Below are 14962 nucleotides of genomic sequence, written 5' to 3' on the forward strand. Positions count from 1 at the left end.
TTAGCTGTTTTATTAAAATTGCTGCTTTTACTCCCCTTTCAAACCATCTACTAACCCTGTGCGTTAGTATAGCGCAATAATATTTCATGAAAAAGCAGACTGTTTGGCCGCAAATCAGATGTTCTTGTCATGCCGCGTCCCATTGTGAGAGTTTGGTGAGACATTTCCTCGTGTAGTGTCCATTGTGAGCAGACCAGTTTGTATTGTGCAACAAAGATTCAACAAAAAAATAAAGCAGACGTGTTTGGTGAGAACTACTTAATATCACAATTTTATTTTTGTATCGTGCATCAGCCCCTAGTCACGGCACCAAAGAAAGCAAGTGTGCATATGTCTGTGTTCGTTAAGTAGTTTGGGGTGCCGAAATTGACCATATTAATACATCCTAAAAAAGAAAGACAGTAGAAAGTCAAGGATGTGGCTCGAGGATCTTGTGTGTTCAGCTAACAAAGGCACAACTATTAGAAGTCATTGAGAAAATATGCTTATTTTCATCAATGGGAAACAGCTGACAGTCTGAGCCAAGATACATTTTGTGGCCAAGCAAATGCAGAAAAAAATTGGTCCTGAAGAGTATAATTTTAAAGCAAGCAGAGGATGATTTGAAAACGTGATGTGCCCTGCGATTGGCCAGGAAATATTCCAGGATGTCCCCCGCCTACTGGACAGCCGGGATAGGTACCAACACGCCATGTGACAGACATAAATAGGGACAGAGAGAGAGAGAGAGAGAGAGAGAGAGAGAGAGAGAGAGAGAGAGAGAGAGAGAGAGAGAGAGAGAGAGAGAGAGAGAGAGAGAGAGAGAGAGAGAGAGAGAGATGGTTGTGTTTTTAGGTTGCAATGTTCATGTTAAAAAGGTGGTGGAGAAACTAGAGAGGTGGAGGTATGCCCTGGAAAGGAGAGGAAAGAAGGAATCAGTTGCAGCAAGACGGAATATATGTGTGTGAATGAGAGGGATCCAAGTGCAAGAGTAATGCTACAGGGAGAAGAGATCAAGGAGGTGGAGGATTTTAAGTACTTGGAGTCAACTGTCCAGAGGAATGGAGAGTATGGAAAAGAGATGAAGAAGCGTGTCCAGGCAGGCTGGAGCGGCTGGAGAAAAATGTCAGGTGTGATGTGTGACAGAAGGGTTTCAGCTAGGATGAAAGGGAAGGTATATAAAAAGGTGGTGAGACCAGCCATGATGTTTCGTCTGGAGACAGTGCCACTGAAGAAAAGACAGGAAGCAGAGCTGGAGGTAGCAGAGCTGAAGATGTTGATGTTTTCTTTGGGAGTGACCAGGTTGGATAGGATCAGGAAGGAGTACATTAGAGGGACAACTCATATTAGAGGCTTTGGAGAGAAAGTCAGAGAGGCCAGACTGAGATGGCAGGGACCTATCATAGCAGAGTCTGGCACCGCCATGTCTGTACAGTAGATATATATATATATATATATATATATATATATATAGGGCCGAAACTACCAGTAAGACTTTAGTTTGCTGACGAAATTTCTTGGATAAGAAGCGAAACGTCTGACACCTTCAAAGAAGTACAGATGACAGCTGAAGAAACCTTTTCATCGTAGCTCCTGTGGGACTTCCAGATATGGACTGACAAAATGGCGATGCAGAACCAACTTCATATTGTGATCATAAATATTTCCATTTTCATTGAAGTATTCTTTCTGATGGTGTGTTCTGTTGCTCTGCAAGTTCAACTTACATCATGGAGAGGATAAGCAGCTGTATAGACACCACTACCTAGAAGACTGGTGATACCTGCACAGAAAAAAATAATAATTATTGTCACTAATCATGGTCAATTACAGTGTCTGAATCTCATTAAAAAAAAAAAAACGTTAGTGGACACACGGGCAGACAACTCTGAAAAGTTGCCTGCCCGGGCAGAAAGTTGCCTGCCCCATTTTTGCAACTTGAAACACAATAAGACGACTAATCGCAAAACAAAAAAACATTGTTGCAAAGTATAAATGATGTTTTAGATTAAGGAAGTACCTAGCACAAATGCTCCCTTGCTTAATTGATGGTAAATATCACTTGCTGAAGATTTTGCTCCAGTTGTCGTTTGTAATCATTGTGTACAATGCAATTTTTGTGTTGCGTTGTCTGCTCAAAGCCACGTGGACTCCTCTTTCTAAGCGCCTTTCAAAACTCTCAAGTATAATTTTCAGTCACGGTATAGTCCAAAGCACGAAACAGGCTTCTAATTGGCTGCCGTGCCGAGTATGCAAATTGCCAAACGAACGTTCGGCAGACGTGAATCTCCCGGGTTTGCTTTGCTGACTCAAGGACCGCAAACTGGGATTGGTTTACATAATAACCACCCTCCCACACTGAGATTCCTCACTAACGACTCAAGCAATGTATGAGTGTGAAGATCCAGTGCCACTTTCAAATGCACCGATGAAAAGGTTTCTTGAGCCGTCATCTGTACTTTTTTGAACATGTCGGACGTTTCGCTTCTTATCCAAGAAACTTCGTCAGCAAACTAAAGTCTTACTGGGAGTATCGGCCCTATATATATCCCTACTGTCCAGACGTGACGGTGCCGGACTCTGCTATGATTGGTCCCTATTCTCAGGTTGGGGGGAGCAGAGGACTACTCCCTGCGGCTCCACTGACAAGTGCACATTGTACTGAAATGTGATCATGGAAAAATACCCCATGTTCAACAGGTACTCTCGTATCACTTTGAAGCCTCGAGGGTGAACAGCATTACATTGAATTTTGTATGTCGGAATTTGGGTTTGGACTGAAGGGTCACCGTTGTGTCATGCTGTGACTGCTCCCGTAAAATTGTAATTCTATTAGCAAGTTACCAAATCAAAAAAAAAATCCTCAAGATGTGTGTCATTCCATCATTCCATGTATGCTCCAAGTGTGTGGTCAAGTTTGCTGCATGACGTGCCACACAAAATCAAACATCAGATTTTAGACTTAATTTCTTATTTATGGATTATATTTAGTATAAAAAAATATTTCTTCTCAAATGGTGTAATATCAACAAAACAGTGTCAGTCAGCCTGGAGTATAATTTCATGTATGTAATTTATTAAGGTCATCAAGGCTACTTGTGATCCGAAAGACCGTGTCTGTATTGATTTGGACAACATCCTATAACATGAAAAGAAAAATATTTTAAGAACGGATTGTTTTGATTAAATTAATTTGTAATATCATTTAATTTGAATTTTGATTAGCTTCATTGAAACTGTCAGACTTACCCATGTTGTACTTTGCCTTGCATTTAGTCCTCTTTAGTATCTCATACACCTAAAAGAAAAGTGAGTTGATAAATGCATTGCTACTGAAACACTCATGACATTTGTGGTTTCATCCAGACAGCAAAGACTAGTGATTTTTGTTGGGTTTAGTTTCAGTTCAGTCCACATGTTCACTCAGAATTTTGCTAACCTCGCCAAGAAGTTATATGATTTCCATGAAAGGACAACCGACGCCTCCGGACAAGTTGTGTCCATAATTTGTAAAATCACTTGAAATGACTTCTACAACTTCTAAGATTCCACCGCATATACATAATTTGTTTGGTCTGAAAACTTTGTGTTGATCCGTGTTGATGGCGAAATTAGAAGGAAAACACATAAATAACACGATGGTGATTCATTGTGTGTTGCACCAAGACTACTATTTGATATTCGCTGACAAATTCCCAGCAGACAAATCAGCCCATTTCCAACGGACCTTGGGCGCCATCTTCTGCATTTTCTGGGGTCTACATTTCTGTCATTAATGGGATTGATATGGGAGGACTCCTTTAATCGATTGCAAACATTTATGCTTTCCTCTTCAGAACTATTTCAATCATATTCATAACTTGATGAATAACAAGAAAGCATCGAATCTCTTAATCTGGAGCTATTTGATTCTCGAGCAAGGCAAGTCGTCTTGCCGTGATGTCACAAACTGGGGGTGGGACTTTCTGAAAATCCCCAATTCGTCGCTCAATTTCTTGCCGTTTTAGCACACTTTAAGTCATCTTTATTGGTGTTTTGCATTTGACTAAAATATCAGCCTGCGTGTTTTGGGTATTTTAGATGCTATAAAATGTTTTTCTGGTGTCAGTTAGGAAACACAAAAATGGTGTTGGTTGTCCTTTAAACCTGTTTGTTTGATTTGTATAATAGTTATGCTACTTTGTTTGACATTAACAAATAGTCTTATTTGATTTTTTTTCGGCGCAGGGATGAATAGACAAAGTGAATTTTATCCTCTTATTATCATTCTCTTCCGTTTATCCAATCTCTGGTTGTGGGTGGAGCAACTTAAACAGGGAAGGATAGACTTCCATCTTCCCAAATGATTGTTCACTCATTGAAGGCCCTGAAATGTTTCCAAGCCAGCTGATGGACATAGTCTCAATAGAATGTCCTGGAACATCAAGTCCTGCAACCAGTGTCGAATGATCTGAACATCTGACAAGGGAGGCAGACAGGCGGCATCCTGACAAGATGTCTGAGCCACTTTATTTTGCTCCTCTCAAGGAGCAGTGGCTCCTTGGAAGTAAATCCAGAGATTCACTTTTCAGCTCCGCTTACATGATGGACCGATACAGAGTCCATAGCACTGCAGACCCTGCCTGTTCATTCGCCACTTCATCTTCTCCAGCTCAAGTTACTTGAACTTCTCCACTTGTGACGGTATCACATCCATTTTACAAACCACTCCACTGAGATATTAAGATCTCAGCTTGATGAAGCTAACAGCACCACATCCTTCAACAAGCAGAGATATAATACTGAGACCACAAAGTTGGACACCACCCATGCCACGACTGATACCACAAATTCTGTCCTTATAGACTATAAACAAAATTAGTGATGAAGGGTAATCCTAGCTGTGTGCAACACTCAATGGAAACATCTAATGTACTGTAGATCAAGACTCTGACACTTGGACTTGAGCATTTACTACCGTCAGACTCCCAGAGCATGCCTTATAAGATACTCCGAGGTACATGGTCGAACATATCTCCAAGTAAAAAAAATACATGTATTGTAGACTGTGTGTGCTAAGTCCCATACAGTCAACGGAGGTCATGGCAAAAGAAAGTTCTCCATCCCCCGTGTTCACCCTCAGTGGCAGACCCCTCAAGGTTGTCCTGCAATTCAGCTACCTCGGCAGCATTCTAACACCCGCCTGTCTAATTGATGATGACGTCCAGGCCCGGATCAATCAAGCCTCCAAAGCTTTTGGCAGATTGCGTACTCGTGTGCTTGAAAACAACCACTTAAGAACTCCAACAAAAGTCACAGTCTACCAAGCAGTGTGTGTGTCCATGCCGCTATATGGCGTAGAAGCCTGGACCATCTATCGACGCCATGTGAGACGCCTTGATGCATTCCACATCAGGTGCCTCCAACGAATCCTTAGCATCACCTGGCAGGATCCCACACACTGACATCCTTCAACGCACTGCCTCCACCAGTATTGAGGCTATACTAGCAAAGAGGCAACTCCGGTGGGTTGGACATGTCATCCGTATGCCTCGCTGCCGCTTGCCTCGACAGGTGCTTTATGGACAACTCTTGTCAGCGAATAGGAAGCCTAGTGGTCCTAAGCTGCGATACAAAGACCAGCTTAAACAGACTTCAATGAACTGCACCATCAAGTGCAGCGATCTGAAGTCTGCTGCAGCTCACAGCCCACTTTGGCATTCCTTATGCCATGAAGGGGTGACACACCTTGAAGACAAATGCACCCAGAAGAGGATCGTGCGGCACCAGGGAAGACACCTTTGTGCTGCTCCAGTACTGCCCCGGCAGCCTGGTCCGGGCCTCACATGTCCTGAATGTGGCAGGATTTTTGGCTCCAGAATCGGGCTTCATAGACACATACAGTGACATCGCCGATAGCAACAATAACCACTCTCCAATACTCCACATAAGAATGGAAGCTATGTCATCTTCGACTTCGATGGACTGCCAAGAGAGAAGAGAGAGACTTTCCTCTCCTCGGAAGACTTTACCAGGAAAATCTCATCTCTCTGCAGTTGGAAAATACCTTCCAGTCCTCTTTCTGAAAAAGATGGAACATGACCCGTCTCCCAATCTAGAGGCACCATCTGAATCCAGTGGCAAGACAGAGTCAAGATGGCTGAAGATGGATCGGGATGCAGTGGATGACCCACAGTGTCTACGTGTCTCACTGTGCCCTACTTGTGCTCCACAACGCTTTGCTGGACCCACCTTCATGCCCGTTAAACCAGTCTAGTGGTTTACTCCACGCTGGGTCCAGGCTTTACATGCGTAGGTAGACAGGCCCTACAGTAACCTACTGTCTATGTGGCATGTTCACTTAGACAGGGAGACTCGTGGTGGCTGGGACGCCTAACCACATCACAGATCACAGATCAAACAGACCTGCCACTGCCCACTCCCCAAGGTCATATTCAAAAGGCATGTCAGGCTCGGGCACAGCCATTTAATGTTAACAAAAAAGGGGGAAGATCAGCAAAGAGATGAATAATAGTAAAATGTCGGGCTATGTGCAAACTGACGAAAAATATGATGATGTTACTATGTTACAAATCCACGTGTAGAATGCTAATGGCAGCCAGAGACCATACAAGGCCGTTTTTGACATCAATGGTCTAGACGAAAATGACACAGGGGCTGGAGTCAACATGATCTCTGAAAATATGTATGAGCGGTCATTCTCACATACACAACTAGAGGGGAGTTGTGTAGCACTAAAGGGCTATTTAGGCAAACCAATTCCTGGTAAAAGGTCAATTTATGGTTAAAGTGTGATATGAAAATCAGACTGCTGACTTACCACTGATAGTTGTGGTAGTTAATGGGCCGTCACTCCGTGGACGAGAGTGGCTAGATAAAATTGAACTGGGAAACGATCAAAACAGTGACAAAAAACAAAATGCTGTCATCTCCAAGACCCAAGTCAATCCCTGAAATATTCGGAAAACATGACGATGTTTTCAAAGATGAGTTAGGGACATTAAGGCATCCATATCTGTCAAACCTGAACTCTGAACCCTAAATTTCACAAGGCCCGTGTTTTGCCTTTTGCAATGAAAAACAAAGTTGAAAAAGAACTGGAGCGCCTTGAGAAAGATGAAAGCTGCGCACCTGTCAAACACAGCGAGTGGGCCGCATCTGTGGTTCCAGAACTCATGCAAGATGACGACATCGATAATGATGACATGAAGCCAACAGATCTGACTGACAAAGATATCACAAAACCAATGAAAACAAAGAAGCTATGTTTAAGTGCTAATTTCAATGCCAAATTATCTGAGGACACCGAGGCTTCCAAAGCATGATTTATCTCTGTGAGTCTGAAGATATGACGAAAAAACAACCATCGGTTTCTGCCCGAGATAAAGCCAGCAGACTTTATTCTTGCACAACCAAGAAGAAACCAAAAAAGAAAAAAGGTGGCCCAATATTGACAAGGACGCACAGAAGGTCTGCAGGGAATATGAAACTTGCCAGGGAGAACAACACATACCACGACATGTTCCCCTACACCCATGGGAGTTTCCTGGAGGACTGTAGAGAAGGATCTAATTGATTTTGCAGGTCCATTCATGAATCACATGTTTATGATAGTGGTCAATGCTTACTCCAAATAGCTTGAGGTCTTCAAAAAATCACAGATAACCTCAGCAGCCACCATCGCAAGGCTCAAAAGGTTGTTTGCAGCACAAGCCATATCGGAACAGATTGTCACTGACAATGCCACAACCTTCATGTCAAATGGGTTCCAGCTCTTCATGAAAAAAAAAATGGAATCCTTCATATGACTGGAGCACCCAAGCCTAATCCTACAAATGGACTCGGTGAGAGATACATTGCCACCTTCAAGGCAGACATGAAGAAGCTTGAAGGAGAGACCCTTAGTGTGAAGAGAGACCCTTAGTTGAGGATAAGATCTTACACTTCTTGCTGCGTTATCGCACAACACCGAACAGTACAACTGAAGAGACACCAGCAGACCTGTTCTTAAAAATACATGTGCAAACACGGCTGGATTTCCTGAAACCGAACATCTCTGAGACAGTGAGGAACAGACAGTTCAGGGAGGAGGAACATGATCGTGAAGCTGCCAAAAGACAGTTTGATGTGGACGATCCTGTCTATATCCGCAACACGGCTGGAGAGCACTCCAAATGGATCCCTGGATTAGTGACACAACACACTGGACCGGTGTCATGCCAGGTGCAAGGTGAGACTGACCAGGTATACAGGCGCCATGGAGACCAATTGTCCCCTCGAGACCGATCGGACACTTTTGATCATGGACATGAACAAAGTGCTGAGCAAGTCAGAGACCTTGGCGAGCCAAAGTCCACAGGACCTGACACCACCAGTTTGTACACGAGACCCGCCAGAACCACGTGAACAGGAGACAGTGGTTTTGAGATGTTCAGGACGTAAAACACAACGGCCTTCACGTTACAAAGATTGAATGTGACTTTGTCATTAAAAGTGTTCAGATTGAGTTTATTGTTTAGAAATTGTTATGCGGAATGAAGGCTAAGGTCATTGAAATTACAGTTAAGACATTGTTGAAATTACCTTTAAGCTAAGGGGGAGGTAATGTGGTGTATTAACCACCAAACTTTTATATAGGTTGTTTGGATGCACAGACTTCCCGTACCTTGCATTTGTCATTTCCGCGCATGTGTGTAAATGTCCTACTTTTCCCCATGTTGGCTGATGCAAAGAAGTCACGGTCAAATATATACTAAGGATAACGCGTGTCTGCTTCGTCATACAAAACACCACTGTCACGGTTTGCAAGGTGGTGATGGCGGTTGTGGATCAAAAAAAAGCAGGCAGGAGGGAGCAGCAGGTTGTATTCGACAAATTGTATTAAAATAAAGTCAGCAGGAAAAAAATCTAAAACACCAAAATCATCTGAACAGCAAAATACAAAGTATCAAAGAAAACCAAGAGTAAAAAAATCTGCCAAGCTGAAACAAACCTGACAGGGTGCAGCAAACACATACACACTACAATGATCTGACCCCGAATGGTCGTGCCGGGAGTTCTTTTAACTGCCACTGATTGGAACGACCCACACCTGCGCGGCTGCCTGCGCGGCTGCCGGCAGGGCCGACAGCGCTATCTGTTGGTCGCCAACCAGATCGTGACAACCACAAGTACCAAAGCTATGAATTTCTCAAGGAAAGACAAGCAGAAAAAGAAATAAAAGGGGCTTGTCAGCAAAAAGAAATTAAGCCAAGGTGAGCCAGGCAGGAAACTTGTCCACACACTATGCAAAGCAGGACACAAATACAGGTTTTTTTCCAGCTCACACATCACCCAACCTCATTGACCCTTCTCACAGATGTGGTGTTTGAAAAGGGTATCCCATGTTGTCCTTTCCATCTGAGCCCCCTTGGTGCAGGTCCTGCCACCAGGTGTCCGTCAACAAGCCCTAACTCCAGGCCTAGCACAAAAAAATTGGCTGCCTGGTTGATGAAAAATAAAATCCATTTTTTTTTTGTTCATTAGTTGTCTTTTAAGCCATACTTAGTCAGATCCCTCCCTAATGACTTGTTTGCCATGGGTGAACCTGCCAGGAGAATAAAGCCCCAGATAAGATAACTGCTTACAGAGAATTTAAATACAGTAAAGTCTCGTTATATCGATATTCAAGGGAGTCCGAAAAAATATCGATATAACCGGGACTATCGATATATCCGACCCTGTTTGCATGTAATTTTCTCCGTGCGTGCATAGAAATAGTATCGATATAACCGGGACTATCGATATATCCGATATCGATATAACGAGACTTTACTGTACATAAAAATTCCATTGAAGAATATTGTTTCAAATTATTTGGTGGATCAGGCCTAATTTGATTCGAAACTGATCCTTTTTAAAATTTTGTCCAAAATTAAGTGTTTTAACAAAGTCAATGTTGCTAAATCTTTTATTATATTATGTCAATTATACTGTATCTCAAACAATAAATTGCCCATTTTAACCAAACATTCTACGTATTTAGTTAATTGAATTCTATGGCACTAAGTACAGTAATTGGTCACAGTGTGCAAAGAACATGCAAAGATTGACAATTTCAGAGTTAACAAGCAAATTCAAGCAAAGCAGAGTGGGATAACATTGTTCATTTCATTAAAAGACACATGCTTGGAAGTTTTCTGGGTTTGGGAATATTTGATAGATCTCAGTTTGACTTACTATTGAGCTCTTGGTTTTACTGTCAAAAAAGCAATCCTTGTCTGAAAGGTCAAACCTGGTGACACAATGAAGCACACAAAAACATCAACATTTAACAAAAAAGGGCAACCACAGTTTCCAAATCCTCGGGCAGGGCATTAACTGTTAGCGGTGCTGAAACCAAAATACGATTAGGATGGAGTAGACAAGTTGAATGTGGGAGGAAACCAGAGGACACAGAGAAAATTCATGCGGGCACGGGAGAACATGCAAACTCCATATCTGGAGGCCGGACCGGAGGCCCACAACCTCTGCACTGTGAAGCCGGTGTGCTAACCAGTCGACGACCAGGCCTTTTGTAATACATCGACAATTTGAATTTAACGGGCTGATTAATTCCTCACAATTTTTGTCAGCGAATATCAAATAGTTGTCTTGGTGCAACACACAACGATTCACCATGGCATTATTTATGTGTTTTCCTTCTAATTTTGCCATCAACACGAAGTTTTCAGACCAAACAAAGTACCGCAAACTGCATTGAGGTGATGAAACGACTGCGACAGTATGTCGTTTCTCGGTCAGGGGCGTTCCTTCAGTCATGCGACGTGAGGACTCGTCACCAACTCAAAAACAAGACTTTCGGAATATTCAGAACGAGTCTTAAAAGGTAAAATATAGCTATATGCTGTGGAATCTTTGTCAAATACGCTCAGTAGAAGTCATTTGAAGCCATTTTACAAATTATGGACACAACTTGTCGGAGGGGGCGGCCCGGTAGCCGAGTGGTTAGCACACCGGCTTCACAGTGCAGAGGTCGCCGGTTCGCGTCCCGGTCCGGCCTCCCTGTGTGGAGTTTGCATGTTCTCCCCGGACCCGCGTGGGTTTTCTCCGGGTCCTCCGGTTTCCTCCCACACTCCAAAAACATGCATGGCAGGCAGATTGACCACTCCAAATTGTCCCAAGGTCTGAGTGTGAGAGTGACTGTTGTATGTCTTTGTGTGCCCTGTGATTGGCTGTCAACCAATTCAGGGTGTCCCCCGCCTCGTGCCCGAAGACAGCTGAGATAGGCTCCAGCAACCCCCGCGACCCTAATGAGGAATAAGCGACACGGAAAATGAGATGAGCGATGAGAACTTGTCGGAGGCGTCGGATTCTAAGCAATTAGACCTAAACCCAAACATTTTTGTTCAAACATGCAAGCTAAAGAATATGAATACCGAACAATAAGTACAGATTGACCAAAGAGCTAAGTGCGCGACGCACGGAAACAGTACTTCATTTTATTGTCGTTCCTACATAAACATGTTCAGGAGAATTGGGACAACAAAACTGTGTACTTACAAATGTAGCTTTTCCCTGGAGAAAGTATGCGACAGATGTTTGATGTTCTTTGGTTCAGGCTCCTCAACATGAGGATGAAGAGGCTGAAGTACTTTAGTGATCAATAAATTAAGTTTCTCGAGTACGCCGCTTGACTTTTTAACTTCGTATACCTACAAACAAGAATACATTTGTAATCCCATCGATATGCATTGGTTCATCGCAAAAAAATGTCCTTTGTCAATTCTCCCAGTCTCCTCTCTGTATACATCAGGGGTGCCGAAACTTTTTGACCGAAGATCTACTTTTCGATCAACCTCCCGCGATCGACCCATTACAACACGACATGCTACATACATTACATACTTACACGTGGCCATAACGGCTCCAAAGACGAATGAAACAGAAAAATAAGGTAGCCACAAAAGTTTTTTTAGATAGGGAATCACTCCCTACTTTAGCGGAAGACCTGGAATGGAGGTATAGGGGACACTTTTGTTTACGATCGTAGCTCACGTGTAACCGTAGGTTAAGGTGATACTAATGGTATATTTGTGCAACAACAGAAAAAGATCATATTAATAACATGTACGCAAACAAACTAATGTGTGCAATTGTTCATTTCTTTGCTTGTTTTTGTTTTTCTCTCTATACCTCTAACAATGGACCGGCGACGTACGTATTGGGCACCCCTCGTATAGATGAAGCAGAACTTCAGTGGAAAGTGTCACTAATCCTTACCCTTTTGGTGGGCATCTTTAGCTTCATGAACTCTGCTTCTCGACAGAGAACATTCCAAGGAACATGAATTTTCACAAAGCCCACACCTAGATTCTTGGACTATGGCGAACAAGACACAAACAATATGTTATTACAACGGTGTACCAACAGCGAACAAATGCAACAGTAAACGTCAGGAGAATGAATCCATATTCGTAGTACAGTGGGACCTTGGCTTACGAACTTAATTGGTTACCAGACAGAATGCGTAAGGCCAAAAGTGTGTATCCCAAAAATGTATTTCCTATAGGAAACCATTAAAGTGAGAATAATCCGTTCCCATGTCCCCATAAAACATGATTTTCTACTTTCTAATTTTCAATGCCTTAAAACTACACATAATATACCTTATTTTATGTATATGTGCTATGGTATTACGATTAAAGAAATTAACTGCCCTGTACGATAAAGTCATTTTATTTACCTTTGTGATGGTCGTTAATGACTTGATAGAATGGAGTGTCCGGTTTCCTCAGCATTAAACACTTGATGAGGAACATAGCCTTCTTCTTTCACCATTTGAGGAATGATCCCTTGTAGGTGCTTTCTCTGATAATTGTATCTAGTTCTTCATCAATTGTGATCTGTTTAGCTAGGTTGATAGCTTTTTGCAGCAAGTGTACAGATGGCTTGTGCGGGTTATTTGTGGAGCCTGATTGATGGGATATTTTAACCTTCCAGTCTCTGCTTTTGAACTATCAAAGTTGAAATGGGTCCAAATTTCACTGTTTTCTATCCATTTTCTCACTATGTCACTTTTTTCACTTTTGTTTTTTTGTTTCAAGCTCTGTCATCTCCCTTTCGTGTGTGTTTTCTCACTCTCTGTCTGCCGGTCTCTTTAATGTTTAAGCCCCCCCCCCCCCCCCCACTGCTGGGTTCTTGAACAATCACGTGGCTTTAACCAAAGACGCCATTTTGTTTTTTGGAGAACAGCCTCACTCTCTTTCTGTCTGTAACCCCATCCCCCACTGCTGCGTTCTTGACCAATCACGTGGCTTTAACTGAAGACTGGGGGCGGGGAATAGAGGACAAAAACAGTGGCCACCATTTCCTTGTTAGGAGAACGGCCTCGTTCGCGAACGTCACATCACTCATTGTGGCTTGTAATCAGAGGTAAAATTTTCATAAATGTAACGTTCGGAAACCGAAAACTTCGTAAACCGAGGTTTCACTGTATAGGGGTGACCTGTGAAGAATTGGTGTGGGGCTGAGTACATCGGACCCTCACGTTGTCTGTAGGGAAGGTGAGAGATGACTATCCTTTTGAATTTCAATGAGTTTACCGAGGGTGCCTCCCTTGAAATTTTGGATTGCTCCTCAAAGGAAGATTTCTTTATAAGTTGCACATTTAATCGCTGTTTTATGAATGGTTTTAACAATTGCATAGTAAAAATATAATCATGCTGGTCAGATCAGTTGTGAAATGGAATTATAATAGCTGACAAGTCTGATATCACGTCTATTATCTTGCCCCTGACAATTCACATATGTGGAAAGGTCTCCAGATGCAGGCTCAGGTTTAACAATAAAACCTAAAAACTTCAACTCAACTGTTATTCATTATTATGTATTATTGGACTCATCATATAAAGCAAAACAACCAGAAGATGAAGTAGAAGCAGAGTATAATATAATAAAATTAATCAAGAACAAATCATTCAAACAATAATATACCCATTGGTCCATCTACTCATTTTCTCATCGACTTATCCTCACGAGGGTCACATGGTTTCTGGAGTCAATCTCAGCTATTTATTGTTATTATTATTCTTATTATGATATGAAAAACTACAAAGTGGAAATACGTCTGTGTAAGCTCTCAGTCGTACCGTAGTGGTCCATCGATGAAAAGGTTTCTTCAGTACATATGCACCTAAAAGCTAGCAACCACTCATTTGACGAAAATGAGGTTAAAATCTTAGCAAACGAACATAGATGATTTGAAAGGGGAGTAAAAGAAGCTATTTTCATAAAACAGCTAAATTCTTCACTAAACCAATATGGTGGCGTGAGGTTCAATTTTGATCGTTCGTACAACAGCCTGCTTAGGCAACATAGGATTAGTAATGCTGATGAGGGGATACCAGAGCAAGTGGGGCAATCAGGCCAGTCGTTAGTCAGGACAACAGGAACAATCAGTGGAGCCACAGGGAGTAGTCCTCTGCTCCCCCCCAACCTGAGAGCAGGGACCTATCGTAGCAGAGTCCGGCACCGCCATGTCTGGACAGTAGGGATATATATATAGGGCCGATACTACCAATAAGACTATAGTTGGCTGAAGAAGCTCTTGGATAAGAAGCGAAACATCCGACACCTTCAAAGAAGTACAGATGACGGCTGAAGAAAACTTTTCATCGATACAAAGTGGAAAGCAGAATTTATATGCTAAATTTAGACATGCTTGTTGAAAATCCATGAAATCATTTTGGGCCTTTTTTCGTCTCTTTGTGATATGTTCCCCCTTGGTCGCGTTACCAGGAAGCACAGAGTGGATTTCCACAGCTGCATTTATAATTAGCAACTGTACATCTTCATGTGACTTGATGACATCAATCCAATGTGCTCTTTTTCTATATTTAGACATAAAATCCCAGATGGCAGGGAACTTTTTTTGTCTCAACCATGCCAAAATTCAAGTTTTAATCATTGGTCCTGAAGCCCAGACAGAGAATGTCTAATACAT

General features: G+C 42.4%; 1 protein-coding gene across 1 annotated transcript in view; it reads right to left on the reverse strand.

The window, feature by feature from the left end:
* LOC148898522 (anoctamin-1-like) overlaps positions 1 to 14962 on the reverse strand; it is a 94068-nt gene that overhangs the window by 70757 nt on the left and 8349 nt on the right. The window contains 5 exon segments of the mRNA XM_088995729.1: positions 1707 to 1762; positions 3229 to 3277; positions 10198 to 10252; positions 11521 to 11672; positions 12241 to 12339. Of these exon segments, the coding sequence (XP_088851855.1) occupies positions 1707 to 1762; positions 3229 to 3277; positions 10198 to 10252; positions 11521 to 11672; positions 12241 to 12339 (411 nt within the window).

Source organism: Hippocampus bargibanti, linkage group LG05 (genome assembly GCF_051943395.1).
Source record: "Hippocampus bargibanti isolate YZ-2025 linkage group LG05, ASM5194339v1, whole genome shotgun sequence".
Classification (NCBI taxonomy): domain Eukaryota; kingdom Metazoa; phylum Chordata; class Actinopteri; order Syngnathiformes; family Syngnathidae; genus Hippocampus; species Hippocampus bargibanti.